Raw genomic sequence first — 17,747 nt, 5'->3', positions numbered from 1 at the left:
AGGAGTAAAAGAGAAGGAGTAAAAGAGACAAGAAAAGAGACAGGAGAGAGGGAAGAAGGGAATAAAGTGGAAATCAATTAACACTGTGGGAGGTCAGAGAACACACACACACACACACACACACACACACACACACACACACACACACACACACACACACACACACACACACACACACACACACACACACACACACACACACACACACACACACACACACACACACACACACACACACACACACACACACACACACACACACACACACACACACACACACACACAGGAGGTCCATCCGTATGCAGTAGGAGGCTGTGTCGGCTCATTCTTTGACAATTCCTAGTCGTGTCTGTTCATATGAAGCTATAATTAATTTGTTGTCATAATGAATTACTGTGCTGCTGAAGCATCGTCGAGCGGATAGAGCACAGCTCAAGCGCTTTAAATCATATGCTGAAATCACGCAGCCTCTGTGACTGTTTAAATGCTGCAGGGAGAAAGGGTTGTTCTTTCCTGCTCGACTCGCTCAGCGTCAACGGACGCACTGGGGTGATGGTTTCCTAAATGGGTCATCATATTGGAAGTAGTGCATAAGCCTAACATATTGCACAGTGCTTGCACACAGCCGCAGTTTTACCCACCATTGTTCCTTTTCATAGGTCCCATTTTTTCGGGGGTTCGGTATGCCCCAGCTGGGAATCGAACCCTGACCTTCCAGTCTCAGGGCAGACACTCTAACCACAAGGCCAGCAAACTGAAAATGATTCTGACGGATCATCCCAACTGTAGACTACTTTGCCTCGTCCACTTGTCATTTCCAACACTCATTCACAGCGCTGCACTCCACAATTCAACTGTGACAAATCAGAATTTTCACTGAGAAATTAAAGGAGGCTCACCAAACCCAATAACTTTATTGAACTGGATAGTATACATGCCCAGAACCGGGACTATCGAACAACATTTTGAACAGGCCCTTACATCCCGTGGACAGACTTTCAACACTACCCTTGAACAAGAGCGCATGCAGGAGGATGGAGGAGATATCTTATAAAGCCAAGTTCCATTTCCCTACTATAAACAGACTACTGTATGAATTGTATGATTGAATGTTGCTGGTACAGTATCACACACACACACACACACACACACACACACACACACACACACACACACACACACACACACACACACACACACACACACACACACACACACACACACACACACACACACACACACACACACACACACACACACACACACACACACACACACACACACACACACACACACACACACACACACACACACACACACACACACACACACACACACACACACACACACACACACACGATGTCCAAAAGTGCTACTTTTCAGGATTCAAATATCACAAAAATATCTTTTTGCTACTTTTGTGTGACACTGTAGGGTGATGAAATAGGACATTAATTTCCTGAAAAAACTAAGATGGAGATCAGCCAACCAGCCCGGCAGCCAACCATACACACACACACACACACACACACACACACATACACCAGGTTAGATGAGACACCCAGATGGTCTGGTAAGGTGATGACCTCATCAGTTTCTGGGAAAAGCAGCAACAATCGTTGGCCAGGTTTGACAAGCTGAGACGGAAGACTTTAAGACTTCCCTCTCAGCTTGCCAACCTGGCATGGATGATCCCTCGCAGCCTGGAAACAAGTGTATCATGCGAGCATAATTTCAGCTCTGCTGAGCATGTGACTTAGACCAGGGGGGAGTGGTAGAGAATGGAACGAAGCAGGTGCCATAGCACATCTTAAAGGGATAGTTCACCCAGAGACATTTTGGGGGTGAACTATCCCTTTAACCCATTAAAACCGGGAAACGTGTTTCTTATTTTATTTTAGCATTGGCTATTCAAATAGCAGATGTACGCAATTAATTCGCCGCCGCGATCGTCATTTGACGCCTTTACCTACTTGGGCCCTCGTCGAAATCATCTTTGGACGTCATTTTTAATATATATTGACTATGCTCCACAACTCTGTTCTGCACGCGCTCATAACACTCTGGTTGCTGTGCAATGAAAAACATGAACTGAAAAAACAGAAGTGAAAAGTCAGCTGGCTTATGCCGTCTATGGGAACAGAGTTTTTAGAATCCCAATATCTCAGATTCTTCTTCTTCCAGGCTGCGTTTTTGATCAAAACAAGCTTGATTTGCGGCTCATTTCTAAGTTTTACGTGAATTATATAACATTTGCGCAAAATGTTACATAGCAATATTTGAGGTTGTACAAGCCTATTTTTTGAACCATCTTGAATGTGAGAACTACTGATTTAGAAGAATCTCTCTCTCCCTCTCTCCCCCCCCCCATTACCCATTTAATCCATTGAGACCTGGAACGCATCCATGTCACGTTAGCGTTTAACCACATTAACCATTAACCAATTTTGGGCGGGAACCCCTTTGTGTTTTAAACATTATGTTATAATTTAGCTATTGAAAAATAGCAGATCTACAAGCTCATAGCGCGCCACCGAGTGGCGCGCTATGAACTTGTAGGTCTGCTATTTTTGAAAAATCGTTAAAATGTGCCTCAAATCTTTCCGAAATTTGTCATGATTTAGAAAAAAAAAAATGTTTAAATTTCGACGTCAGGCCTGAATGGGTTAAATGAAAATACCATGTCTGTTTTCATAACCCGACCGGACGTCATGAAAGACGGCCACGTTGAAGCACGTTGTGCCGCTGTGGTTGAAATCATTTACAAATGCAGGTGGGTGTGGGAAAGTGAGGACCAACCTGGGCATCGCTGGCATACATTAAGTTAGAAAACAATTCCCTTTATAGCAGTATGCTCTCTGTTGTGCAATGTTGTGCACTGTAAGTGCTTTCAGAACGGCTCTGCATTGTCCTCTTGTTGATGTTGAAACACCTAAAGCAACACTTCCGACACGCAAGCAAGGCGTCTACTGGACCAAAATTGAGCAAAAGTATACTTAGTCAAAATATTCAAAATATACTTGCAGTAAAAGAACTCAACAAGCTCACGTGTATGCGTTAAGTATACAATAGGGCTTAAGTAGTTAATGTATGTTTTGCATTAATAATCCAAATCTGCAAACTAGTAACTCAAGCGGTCAAATAATTGTAATGAAGTAAAAGTACATGATTTGAGTCAACATACCAGTCAAAATTGGACATTTACTGTGTACAAGTACAATTCACTTGGTTACTTTCCACCACTGCCCCCCACTACAGTACCTGACAGTCAACGTCGTCGTCGCAGACCCAGCTGGAGGGGATGCACGTGGAGTTCCCACACTGGAACTCGGTGGGACCGCAGGAGGACGGCGTGCAGTCCACCTCATCTGAGCCGTCGCCACAGTCGTCCTCCCCGTTGCACTGGAAGTTACGGGATATGCACCTGCCACTGGCGCAGGTGAACTCGTTGGGAGCACAGGTGATGTTACCTAGGACAAGACGGAGAGGAGAGGAGGGAGAGATGGATTGTTACGTAGGTTGGTTTTCTTGACCACAATGTTAAAAATGTAGATGGCATGTTATTTAACCACTTGAACCCTAGCTCCGTTTGGAACCTCATATCTACGCTTTAGCTCCGGGAAGAGGTTCCGTGGGTTAAGCCATTCAAAAACAGTGGAGAAAACCCATTTCGCAGTATCGACGACAATGAATCAGGCTTAAATTAGAAAAAAGTGCCCTTCTGGGCACAGGTCTCCACCAGGAGGATAGGAGTGTATGTGACGTTTGGCTAAATGTTTAGGAGTAATTGTGTGTGTGTGTGTGTGTGTGTGTGTGTGTGTGTGTGTGTGTGTGTGAGACGCGGCTTGGCCTGTTGTAGCGCCACCATGATTTGAAAACTGTCAAGTGGCATTTCTTCCTCAGCCTAGTGGGAATATGCATGCACAGTTTCACCGCAATCGGACGCTGCGTTGAGGAGTTGTGGCGATTTGTACACAACGGGTACAAAGCAGGCTACTCCTGAAAAGTTTAGAAGCCAATTGTAGCTAATTAGGGTGGATTATGAGAAATCAAACAAACCCGTCTTGATCACATGACTATGGAGAGCATGTGTACCGATTTGCGTGAAATTAGAAAATGTGTTTTACATATGTTGGCCTCCTGGTGGCGCTACAAAGAGCAGATGTGAAAAATTCCAGGCAAAGGTTTTTCCTTGGCCTCTAGGGAGTTGGCATACAAAGTTATCCACAGATCCGTGCAGTTAAAGGTAAATACACTTTTCGGCCAGTTATAGCGCCACCATGAGGCTGAGTTGAAAATGTTCACGTGGCATTTCTTCCTCGGCCTAGTGGGAATGTGCGAGCACAATTTCTGGGGAATCACACGATGTGTTCATGATTTGCAGCATTTTGTTTGAAACTGAGCACTCCTGCGAACTTTGGAAGACAATCTTAGCCAATCAGGAGGGAGTTTGAGAAATGTGAAAGACCCGTTTCATTGAATGGCTCTAGAGAGACTGTGTACAAATTTGCGTGATGTTTGGACAAAATCTGTAGGTGTACTGTCCAAAAACTTGTTTTGCACAAAGCGGCCTCCTGGTGGCGCTATAACAGGCCGTTCTGGAAATGTTGGGGCAGAGGTTCATCGTTGGCATCCAGGGAGTGTGTGTGCAAAATTTGACATCGACTGGGTTAACGGTGCCGGAGATTAGCTGTACACAGACGGACGGACGGACGGACACACGGACGGAGTGCAAAACATACTCTCTCCCCATGCCTTCGGCCTGGTGGAGACAATAAAAAAGCCTAGTACTGCTAAGGGCATGGAAATGTGGGTGATATAAGCTCAGAACATATAATTCACCCTTCGAAATGAACGCACATTTACGGTAACTGGCAAGGATACAGTATGGAGGTTTGATAAAAATAGGTTTCCTATTATCTGCTGTAGATGAAATTAAATTAAATGAAATGAAAAAATGAAATGAAATGATTACTATATTTACCCAGGGTATCTGGGCTAAGCTCAAGAACTTGTTTCCAGCCAGGCCCTGCTCATAGAACACATTTCATCGTAGTGGTTCAATGCCTTGTTCAAGGGCACTTCAGCGGTGGTAATTTTAACGTGTCGGACAGCTGATTCGAACTGGCGACCTTCCGGTATCAAGAACGCTCCGCTATCCGTTCGGCCACTGCTGCCACTGTGGTTTCTAAAGAAGGCTACAGTATATACACAGTGAAACCCTCACTGTTCATTTATCCATTTGGAATTCAGTGAACAAATAAACCTTGCGGGTTGATTTGGTTACATTTGTACACGCAGAGTTGAGTGAGTCGAGTGAGTGAACTGCATCCGTGTTTGTGAGCATGTACAGTATTGTGTACACATGTACATGTAAGTCGTTGCTGTAATCCTTGTACTGTTCTGTATGTCCAAGACGCTTCCTTTGATGCGAGCTTCATTAAATCCATTTAAAAATAGTGCAAAAATAGCCGATCTATGATCTGCCATTTTCAGTATAGAGATAAGAGCTTTCCAGCAGACAGTGACCAAGTGTTAGACGGATACACAGAGAGAAACAGCTGATGTATAATCGTTGCTGGTGGGTGTGGAAACCTTGTATGCCCAAAACAAATAAGTAAGGAAAATAGTGAAAATAGCCAATCTACAAGCTCACAACAGGAGCGTGAGAGCTGAAAAGACAGAGTGAGGAAGAGTGTGTGTGTGTGTGTGTGCGCAAATGTGTTGTGTGTACTCACCACAGTTAAACTCATCATCTCCGTTGTCACAGTCCCGCTCTCCATCACACTTCCAGAAGACAGGGATGCACTGAGTGGAGCCCACACCACAACTAAACTCATTCACACGACACGTACGCATGTCTGCGCGCACACACACACACACACACACACACACACACACACACACACACACACACACACACACACACACACACACACACACACACACACACACACACACACACACACACACACACACACACACACACACACACACACACACACACACACACACACACACACACACACACACACACACACACACACGTCACACACACACACACGTCACACACACACACACACACACACACATTCAAACATGAGGACATCAACATTTTATGCCATTTTAACGCTTACCCTAAAGCTGCAGTTATACTTGGATGTGCACCGAAATGAGCAGATCTGCAAGCTCACACTGCATTCATATGCCATTTCTGTTGTGCGACACAGACGCGCAAATGCATATGTAAATCAGCTACAACACCTAAAACTAACCTCAAAATCTGAATATATTTTTCATTGTAACCCCAACTCACCAAAATATTTTAAACCCATCATTTGTCTTACAATGACCAGGACAATTATCCTCAATGTCCATTTCTCAAATTCAACCATACTTGTGGGGACAGTTGGCTCTCACAATTATAGTAATCAAAGTACACACGCACGTGCACAAGTAGCCATCATACGGTTAGCCTGGCCCAGCCTGTGGGATTTCTGGTCTAGAGGGGCAGATTGCCGGCACGAAAAGCAGTGGGTCGTATTGGTTTGCAAGTAACCACTGGATTTGGGTAGGCTACTTGGTGAGTCTTCTCTTGAATCTAGGGGTACGTGTTCTAGCGTGCACCGTACCGTGCCGTACCTGCACGTCATTTTGGGTACCCGTGTAACGAGCATGACACCACTGCCCATTTGCTAACATTACATTTAGACATTGCTAGGTAAAATAAAGCATACTGTAAATATTTTGCTCCATGCTTGAATCCAACACAAAATTAAGTCTGTTTCACAAATAATGAATTGCCTAGTTACTAATATTACTACGTGTACGTCAAGTTCATAGAGAGCCCCATAATGTGAGTCAGAAAGCATGTTTCACACGCTCAATTCGGTAAAAGATTTAATACATCACATAAACAGTAATAAAATAAGGAATACAAGATGTGCATACAGTCAGATAAAGCAAGATGCTACTCTACAGTGTAGCCAAGCTCCTCTATGGTTTTAAAAGAATCTTGAGTCAGCATCTCAGATCAGAGCAGAGACATGAAAGCCCTGCAGCCTGCTGATTTGCTGTTATAGTCGGATCTGCATTCTGGGGCCAAACAGACCTCCGTGGTGTTTATGGAGTAATCGACATGGACTGGGAGCCAGTGCAGATAGGACAGCACAGAGATCAATGGACTGGGAGCCAGTGCCGATAGGACAGCACAGAGATCAATGGACTGGGAGCCAGTGCAGATAGGACAGCACAGAGATCAATGGACTGGGAGCCAGTGCAGATAGGACAGCACAGAGATCAATGGACTGGGAGCCAGTGCAGATAGGACAGCACAGAGATCAATGGACTGGGAGCCAGTGCCGATAGGACAGCACAGAGATCAATGGACTGGGAGCCAGTGCCGATAGGACAGCACAGAGATCAATGGACTGGGAGCCAGTGCAGATAGGACAGCACAGAGATCAATGGACTGGGAGCCAGTGCAGATAGGACAGCACAGAGATCAATGGACTGGGAGCCAGTGCAGATAGGACAGCACAGAGATCAATGGACTGGGAGCCAGTGCAGATAGGACAGCACAGAGATCAATGGACTGGGAGCCAGTGCAGATAGGACAGCACAGAGATCAATGGACTGGGAGCCAGTGCAGATAGGACAGCACAGAGATCAATGGACTGGGAGCCAGTGCAGATAGGACAGCACAGAGATCAATGGACTGGGAGCCAGTGCAGATAGGACAGCACAGAGATCAATGGACTGGGAGCCAGTGCAGATAGGACAGCACAGAGATCAATGGACTGGGAGCCAGTGCAGATAGGACAGCACAGAGATCAATGGACTGGGAGCCAGTGCAGATAGGACAGCACAGAGATCAATGGACTGGGAGCCAGTGCAGATAGGACAGCACAGAGATCAATGGACTGGGAGCCAGTGCAGATAGGACAGCACAGAGATCAATGGACTGGGAGCCAGTGCAGATAGGACAGCACAGAGATCAATGGACTGGGAGCCAGTGCAGATAGGACAGCACAGAGATCAATGGACTGGGAGCCAGTGCAGATAGGACAGCACAGAGATCAATGGACTGGGAGCCAGTGCAGATATAGGACAGCACAGAGATCAATGGACTGGGAGCCAGTGCAGATAGGACAGCACAGAGATCAATGGACTGGGAGCCAGTGCAGATAGGACAGCACAGAGATCAATGGACTGGGAGCCAGTGCAGATAGGACAGCACAGAGATCAATGGACTGGGAGCCAGTGCAGATAGGACAGCACAGAGATCAATGGACTGGGAGCCAGTGCAGATAGGACAGCACAGAGATCAATGGACTGGGAGCCAGTGCAGATAGGACAGCACAGAGATCAATGGACTGGGAGCCAGTGCAGATAGGACAGCACAGAGATCAATGGACTGGGAGCCAGTGCAGATAGGACAGCACAGAGATCAATGGACTGGGAGCCAGTGCAGATAGGACAGCACAGAGATCAATGGACTGGGAGCCAGTGCAGATAGGACAGCACAGAGATCAATGGACTGGGAGCCAGTGCAGATAGGACAGCACAGAGATCAATGGACTGGGAGCCAGTGCAGATAGGACAGCACAGAGATCAATGGACTGGGAGCCAGTGCAGATAGGACAGCACAGAGATCAATGGACTGGGAGCCAGTGCAGATAGGACAGCACAGAGATCAATGGACTGGGAGCCAGTGCAGATAGGACAGCACAGAGATCAATGGACTGGGAGCCAGTGCAGATAGGACAGCACAGAGATCAATGGACTGGGAGCCAGTGCAGATAGGACAGCACAGAGATCAATGGACTGGGAGCCAGTGCAGATAGGACAGCACAGAGATCAATGGACTGGGAGCCAGTGCAGATAGGACAGCACAGAGATCAATGGACTGGGAGCCAGTGCAGATAGGACAGCACAGAGATCAATGGACTGGGAGCCAGTGCAGATAGGACAGCACAGAGATCAATGGACTGGGAGCCAGTGCAGATAGGACAGCACAGAGATCAAAATAACACATTTTTTCTTTTCACACAGACACACACCATCGCTACTTTTGCGATGCTTCATTAAAAGGATGCCTGGCTAATAAGCCTTGTATGCCTTGATATGTTAGAATTGCCCTCATAACTACAAAAAAAAGGAACTACATTTTAGGCATTTAGCAGACGGTCTTTATCCAGAGCGATTTACAGGAAGCAGGGAAAACACGAAGATCATAGGTACTGTAAACAAATAACCCATCATTAGTCTACTCTAAACAGTAAGAGTATAATAAAATCTATAATCTGTACATTGAAACTATACACACCGATGCCAGGTCTACAAATGACCTGGAATCTGTCTACATGCAATCTAAATAACATTTTAGACTTTGCATAAGCCTGCAAGGTCGGAAGATTGGGAGTGAGTCTGCAGTTCAAATTGCAATGTGGAGTTCGTTCCACAGTTTGGGAGTCCGAAGGGAGAAGAGTCTGGGACATGTGGAGTGTTGTCCCGGATGTTTTAAGATTCCATACCTGTGTTAACTGATCTTGGTGACTGGATTCTAAATATTCTGGGTGACTGGATTCTAGGGATTCTAGGGTGACTGGATTCAGGCTTTTGAAATCTAATGCTTGGCAGTGCAAATCATACAATAAACCAACAAGAGGCAAAAGTCACCGCACAGCACACCACCGTATAAACCATGACTCAGTAATTCTAATACCAGTTGGCCGTGCATTCCCCCACGTCCCGCCTCCCTGTTCGTTCCTCTGGCCCCTGGTATAAGAATTACTGAGTCAGGTATAAACCAATGGTTCTCAACATGGGGCCTGGGAACCCCAGGGGTTGTCAAGAAGGGGTGGTCCAGGGAGTCCCTAGCTAAATGGTTGATAAGAAGATGGCCACGCCCTGAAGAAGACATCTGTTGTCGAACCCGGTCAGATTCATTTTTTTATACATTTTTATCCCACGATTTTGCAACCCAGTGTCAATTATCTAATGTAATCCTGGGTGCTACACTTCCTCTGCCAACCTGGGGGGGCAGCGGACTGACCTCATGCTTCCTTCTATGCATGAGGAGTCCAAGCTGCTTCTTTTCACCTGACAGGGGAGAGTTTCCCTAGCCGGACGTAGCGCATGGAAGGAACACGTTATTCCGACCAGTTCCTTTCTCCTCCATCGGGTGCCCTGGCTGGCCAGGGGGGAGGTAGTTTAGAGACCAGGATTACTGCATGTTTTTGTGAGGGTACATACCCTAGGGGACACGGGAAGAACATGCAAACTCCACACAGAAAGGCCCTTTCGCCAACCCCGCCTCGGGTATGGGCACTGATGATGCGGAGGAGAGAGCACACCCCCAGCCATCGCCCACAGCGGGAATCGAACCCAGGACCTTCTAGCTGTGAGGCGACAGCACTACCGACCCCCTCCCGGTCGGCATTGTACAGTTTGTTACATCTACAGGGGTTACATCTTAATCCTTGCTTAGTGTGCTTGAAGTCTGCTTGTTTCGATGGGACCCCTCTTCATCAATAACGTTTTCTTTAATTTCAACATCTATCTATCAATAAATGCACCACGTCTGTCTGGACGTATGCATGTGTATAGTAGTACGCTGGAATGCACGTAAGTCAAGAACCCCCCCCCCCCCGCGATCCACACCCTCACAGGGAGTGCAGTGCCCAGTGTCGAGTCGGTCGGACCCACGGTTGTCCAGAACCACCACACAAAAGGCCTCTGCCCGGGCTCTGGAGAGGGCCCCTGCCCAGGGTCCATATGGAGCTGGCCTGTTCTGACATAAACACTCCATATTTGGAAATGCCTGACATAACACTCCATATTTGGGCTTGCCTGACACAGAACTCCATAGGAATAAAGGGACACAGAGAGACCGATACAGAAATCTCTATATATGGGCAAAAAAGGGACACAGACAGATGGTTGGAACAGCGGGTATTGCATAGCCGGTTGGGGCATGGATTTCCAAAAATCCAAACGTTTCGGTCATAGGACCTTCATCGGCGCTATATGACAATCTAATGGACATTTTTACAATGTACATTTGGGGTACCAGAGATAAAAAATCCTATCAAATGGGGGTCCGTGAATTAATGCACCAAACTGGGGTTGTTTAAAAAAGGGGGGGGGGGGGGGGGTTGGCGATTCACTGGTAAAAACAATCAGCGTGCAGAATCAGGCACTTAATCAGACACAGATTAAAGACCTTACAAGAGCAGCTAAATGGAACACAGATGTAATGATTCAATGTTTCTGTAAGAACAACGACCCGAGAACAGCACAGCAAGATTCGATCTGTGATTAAACTAATGTGATGCATTAAATAGATCAATTCAGTTGCAGCTGAACCCTAATGATGGAAGCATGTCCAATTAAACCTGATGTAATTGAGATTAGTGTTTCTGTAGTCTCGTTCTCCCCCTTCATCCCTCCATCTTAGTTCTCTACCGTTTAGGTCTCTACGGCTGCATCTATCCATTATCGTCTCCGCCAGGCCTTTTGCACCCCGTCCGTATTTGAAGCTTGAACAAATGTTGCTACTAATATACTCATTTCTCAACAGATTCAGAGCTTCGCTACTGAATCTGTCGGCAGGGGAATTCAGAACGTGTAAACATTGGGGATTAGTGGAAAGAAAACCTGAGCGCCCCACCGGAAGAGAGGGCTGAGGGTGGACCAAACGGGCAAATCCACATTAGGTGGCACCAACAGAGGCAAATTCAAAGGAAACAGCAGAGGGCGCTGTGTACTCTTCCCTTTGAATTTTATTCAAAGGGCTGAGACTTCAACTAAATCAAAATTTGCTGTCAAAATAAACACTGTTCAGTAACAGGAGTCTCTCTGTCTCACTAGCAAACACTCTATAGCAATGAGTACCATCACAATATAGAGCTATTTAACACATTTTAACATCACTTACCCTTCGTTTAATAGACAGTAACATTCTTGCAGACAAATGGCAACACAAAATACACACTATTCTGTGCTGCCAAGCTATGTGTAACAATTACAATTTACAATTTAGGCATTTAGCAGACGCTCTTAATCCAGAGCGACTTACATTAGGCAAGAACAAAAGTATGGGAATACATCACATATATAAAATGCATTTATCAAGAAACATGCGTAAGCTAAGAACGTAACTAGAACATATCTATATAATGACACTATACATATTAAATATACATATATACTATACTATGCTATACATATGTACTATGATGTGCTATGACTACATACAATGCAATTATTGTGCTGTCTACATGACATGCTATAAGTCTAACAGCTGGTCAAACAAGACAGTGATAGCAAGAATACAGTAGCTACAGTAGACTGTAGCTACCTCCCCCACACACACACACACACACACACACACACACACTATTCAAGCTGCCCTGTTCTGCACACAAATAAATATCACTAAACGTGAAAAACAAAACGCTGTTTTTTTCTGACCTTTGCGCGACCTAGTCCTGATTGGCTGGCTTGTCTTTAGGCTACCAGACACTTTTGATTGGCTGCCCCAAGTCTGAACCCATACTCTGAAAAGCCGCCTAAACCAATGGGAGTGCCTCCCAAGCCCTGAAAGTTTGGCAGAATGCACTGGAGTCAATGAGAGCTCAGTGACCAGCTCATGAACAAACATTATTTATGAATGACAGACCTTTTGTAAAGTAATCACTTCTGGAAAATAACAGAAGACATGTAACACATTATTGTCTGCTGTGTTGCTTTTCGATGTGTACACTGTAATATTTATAGAGGTATGGTATCTAAAGAGCACAAAGTACCTTTCTGAACGTACCAAGTATCGCGAGACTTCCCACCGTTTCCTGTGTCGGCCAAATATCGCGAGACTTCGGAGCCAGAAACGATACCTGCTGCTGTTTAGATCCTCAGATAAAATTATATACTGTGCACATCGAAAAGTAAGTGATTAGAAAACAACCTGCGATATGTCTTCTTTTATATTCCTGAACAGCTTATATGACAAAGGTCTTGGCTCCCATGAAGTTTGGCTCCCATGAAAGTGTCCATGAAAGTGTCATGGACAGTCCAGTCACGTGACCACTTCTCTTCCTTCTCAAAGCTTCCTTGGTTACAACCAAGGACTGTCTAAAGAGGACGAGACGCGAAGACCGTACGGGCGACGCCATGTTGCTCCATGGAAGGAAAGAAACATGCGCAGTTGAGACCAAGGAAGCTGAACGCGGAAGTGTTGGCTGCAAATAGCCCATTGCGCATGTTTCTTTCCTTCCATGGAGCACCATGGCGTCGCCCGTACGGTCTTCGCGTCTCGTCCTCTTTAGACAGTTCTTGGTTACAACGAGGAAGTGTTAACCCAACAGCGGCTAATGTTGTGAGCTAATTGGAGCTACACAACAAATCAGTGATTGAACTAACAAAAGCGGGTCGGAAACGAACGCAAACAACGGCCGAGAGGTTGTCACAGACAAACACGTAAAATAAATGAAAAAATAGGGGGGGACAGATGCACAACGGAGACAGCACTTGTTTATCATTCATTAATCCTAATCAAAAGTTCGAAAGAAGTCATGTTGCCAAAGCCCTAGGATCAGACACTCTACTTGGTCCACAGATGCATTTTGACAGCTAGAAAGAAGCCACAGAGTTGCATTGTGCATAACCGATGCACAAGCTACGGTTAACCGCAGACGACCACCACCAACCCAAAGTGTATGCACTACAGAGAAATGCCCGCACGTACACACTGGATCCAAGCTGACCGGCATCACGTACACACACTGAAGTCGATTGCACCTACAGTACACCAATAAAGTACATGCACGTACTACATGCATTTCTGTAAGCACAATGCACACACACACACACACACACGCACGCGCACACGCACGCACACGATTCCACCAATGTTATGGGATAGATCCACCTTACCCGTGTCGGTCCTAGCTTTACTGATGTTAGGGTTAGGTTTATGCATAATATTTACTGAGGTTAGCGTTAGGCATAGTTGCAAAAACGAGGACTGTCACAGCGACTACTGGCCAATCACAGCAGTGGTATCCATGTGTCCACACGTGTGCGTTTGTATGTGTGTTTGTATGTGCAGTGCATGAATATGTGTGCGCATACACGTTTAATAATAAGCTTGACTTGTCTATGTGAAGAACGTGTGTGTGTGTGTGTGTGTGTGTGTGTGTGTGTGTGTGTGTGTGTGTGTGTGTGTGGGGTAAAAGAGGACAACCTTGTGAGCATTCCGTTCTGGTCAGAGCCAGTGTAATGCCTGTGCGTGCGTGCGCTCGTGCGTGTGTAAACAGTGCTGGTTCAGTGCCATGTCCTCCATCGGCACAGCTGTTCCATTTAGATCTTGAACCCGCTGCAGCCAGGAACAGGCACTGAACGCAAACAAGTACTGTACGTCCGCCATTCATTTAAAATACAGCATTATGTAGATGTAAATCATTCATTTAAATAATTTGAATTCACTGCAGGGTTTCACAACAAGTGGGGCAGAATCTGAAAGTGGGCCATAGTATATACACTACAGGTATATACAGACAAGGACACACACACACACACACACACACAGGCAAATGACATTACCAGAACAAGAAAAAAAAGAAGTTACAGGAGATATTCTGGTATCCCTTAAACCACCGGTGTTTGTTCCCTTCATGGAAGGGAATAATATTCAGTGAGGATAAATTATGCCAAAAAGGCATATGAAATCCAGGTCGAGGCAGTCAAGTAAAATGCCTTCTTCACTACACCCTAAAGACACAGAAGCAGACATGCGTTGGTGTATTTTAATGTCTCTAGCCCAAATATAATAAAAGGCTTTTTACTTATAAAAACCACCTCGAGCACCTGGGACCTGGATTTTCTTTTATGCCTTTTTGACATACCTTTACCTCTCTCACGTTTACCAGAGCAAGGTTGTGTTTTCAAATACACTGGGTTTCTGATGAACAGTGAACATAATGGTTTCACAGTGTGTGAAAGTAGCTGACAACAAACTGGTTTAGAGCATAACATTATGCAACTCCATGTAGCAGATTATTTGAAATGCATACCACACCTTCATACGTGGTTCAAATATACTGCCGAGCCCATCGAACAAAGCTATGGGGAAATGTACCAGAAAACATTATGCCACCTGCTGTAAACCTGCTTACAGTTATGCACAGCACTATACACACTCAATTTGTAACGAGTAGTGTAGTGTATAAAATAAACAAAATTTACCCATAAAGGGTCCATTGTACACTCAAGAGTTACAAATGGACAAATGAACACTAAAGATATTTACAGTGTATCATGAGCCTTTATCACATAGGCATGGAAAGACGACACGGCAGACAACATTCTAAAAGGCAAATTTATAAGCCACGAGAGAACAAGAGAGAACAGACTTGTTCTTTGCTCTGTGATTCAGTCACTCAGACAGCTGACACCAGCCGCGTTACATCTGTGAACTGTCATTTGATTTTATAACCCCTTTTACATCAATGCAAAGCAGTGTGGCCTTGGTATCTGGGATTTAGTAATTAAGTCAAAAAGGTTCAACATCTTAAAAAGATTTCTATTTCCCATAACTACTGAAATATGAAAACAAAAAAGGTACATCTATTAACCCATTTAGATCTGAGGACGCATGGGTGTCACTTCATAGCTTTGAACCGCATAGCTTTTAACCACTTTAACCATTATTTTAAACTTTAGCTGTTAAACTTTAGCTGTTGAAAAATAGCAGATCTACAAGCTCATAGTGCAGCACTGAGTATGAGCTTATAGATCTGCTATTTTTGAAAGATCGTGAAAATGTGTGCAAATTTCTTTTCACTAATATCTTTGCTTCTGGGGAGTCTCTGGAATAACATTTTCAGATGGGGGTCGGCGGCGAATTATATACAATTGTGGGGCTCCTTCAGGGGCGGCCATAGGAATCTGGAGGCCTGTTTCAAGACCAAATATGAGGCCCCCAAATATACCTATGACATAATCATTCTGTTGATACAGGTGTATTGATACAAACAGTACGTTTTGACTGTTCAATATTACTCTCGATACTTACGCACTAACCAGGGCAGGAATTTCACGGCGGCCATGGCCGTCGTTGCCCCTCTCTTTGGCCGTGTGCCCCTCGAAAAAGTATATGCCCATACGGCCACAGTGGCCGTGGTGCCCCGACCGGCGCCCACAGAAGTTCATTTTACCGTTTTTCCTCTGTGCAATTTTCCAGTCATTACGGTAACCAATGTTCCCCTCACGTCCCGCGCAGAACAAATCTGTGTTGTAGTTGTGTTGCCATTTGCAAAGTGGTTTGATTCTTTTGCGGTACTTTGCCTTAATAACTACCCCCGCTGCCGCTGGTCGTCATGGCTGGCACGCACGCACGCATGCACACGCGCGCACGCACGCACGCATGCACACGCGCGCACGCACGCACGCACGCACGCACGCACGCACGCGCACGCACACACGCGCACGCACACACACACACAGACACAGACAGAGTAAACAGAGGGCATTTAGCCCACACGCTGCCTACTAGTGTAGCTAATCTAGCTATCCGGTCAAACTATCACTCAAAATAAAATAATGTTTTCTACAGTTGAGACAGTGTTGCGGTCCTACATCACATGCATTAACGTTGGTCGCTGGTCAGACATGGTCCAGCTGATTTCTTTTTGTCTAATGCGAAACAGCGTGGCTGTCCATACAAGGAGGAGGAGAGATGATCTACCGAATCTATCTAGCCCACCAAAACAAACAAATGTACTTTTCTAAACCAAGCCCTTATTCAAAAGTTATGTAGGCTGTCATTGTATTTTATGTGAATTAACTCACAGTTTAACCCAATGATCCTCAGCCATTTAAATTTCAAGGACCCCCAAATTAAATTTATATTAATTAGCCTAGGGTGACAGCCTGACAGGGTCCTAGGCCATTTCATTATGATTTTCATCTCTGGACTGGGTCCCCAAAACATGTTTACAATATTTTACAACAGTAGCTACTTATATTTAGTTATTTAAAGCTGTGATTATTTATTTAAGAAGCACTGTTCTGAACCAATGTTCATCGGAAAATCATTTTTTAATTGATGGCCTTCATGCCCTGGCACTTGGCCTTGTGCCCTCAAAAAGTTGACCACACTAAAGGCCAAGTGGCCTTGCCCCTAAAAGGATGAAATTCCAGGCCTGGCACCAACAACACCTCTCCTCATCCTGTCGTCCCTTCACAATAAAGTGTCTCCCCTTTACCTCCCAATGCCGCACATTTTACCCAGGTTATTAACAGGAAATAGGTGTCACTTAACATTGTGGGAGAGAGCAAGGCAGCGAGTGAGCGAGAGAGAGGGCCAAGGGTGGCGGGGGGTTGACTGACTGACGCCTGTCGGAGCTTGGAGGCCCCCCTGAGGGTGGAAGCCCGTTTCAATTAAAACTGGTGAAACATAGCCTCCTATGGGCTCCTTGACATGAAATAGTTTGATATAGAAACAGGAATTTTCAGAAAACAGTCATGATTTTAGAAGCCATTTTGTAGAATCTTGTCTCAGGTCTTCTGAATAGTGTCACCCAGTAGATCAGTGGTTCACAACCTATTCTGGATCATGGACATGGATAATATTAAACAATGGATAATATTAAACAAGAACGTGTTTAAGTCTCAAAAGAGACTTACTTACTTCCTTGTAATATTTAAGGCCTTTGATTTGTTTAAAGGTTGTTTGACACGGC

General features: G+C 45.2%; 1 protein-coding gene across 1 annotated transcript in view; it reads right to left on the bottom strand.

The window, feature by feature from the left end:
• Positions 1–17,747, bottom strand: part of vldlr (very low density lipoprotein receptor) — a 65,920-nt gene that overhangs the window by 29,093 nt on the left and 19,080 nt on the right. The window contains exons 4-5 of the mRNA XM_079523743.1: positions 5,739–5,861; positions 3,262–3,470 (exon numbers count right to left, since the gene is read on the bottom strand). Coding sequence (XP_079379869.1) covers positions 3,262–3,470; positions 5,739–5,861 — 332 coding nt within the window. The remainder of the gene's footprint in view (positions 1–3,261; positions 3,471–5,738; positions 5,862–17,747) is intronic.

Source organism: Electrona antarctica (genome assembly GCF_951216825.1).
Source record: "Electrona antarctica genome assembly, chromosome: 16".
NCBI lineage: Eukaryota > Metazoa > Chordata > Actinopteri > Myctophiformes > Myctophidae > Electrona > Electrona antarctica.
This window is presented reverse-complemented; position numbering and strand designations above follow the sequence as displayed.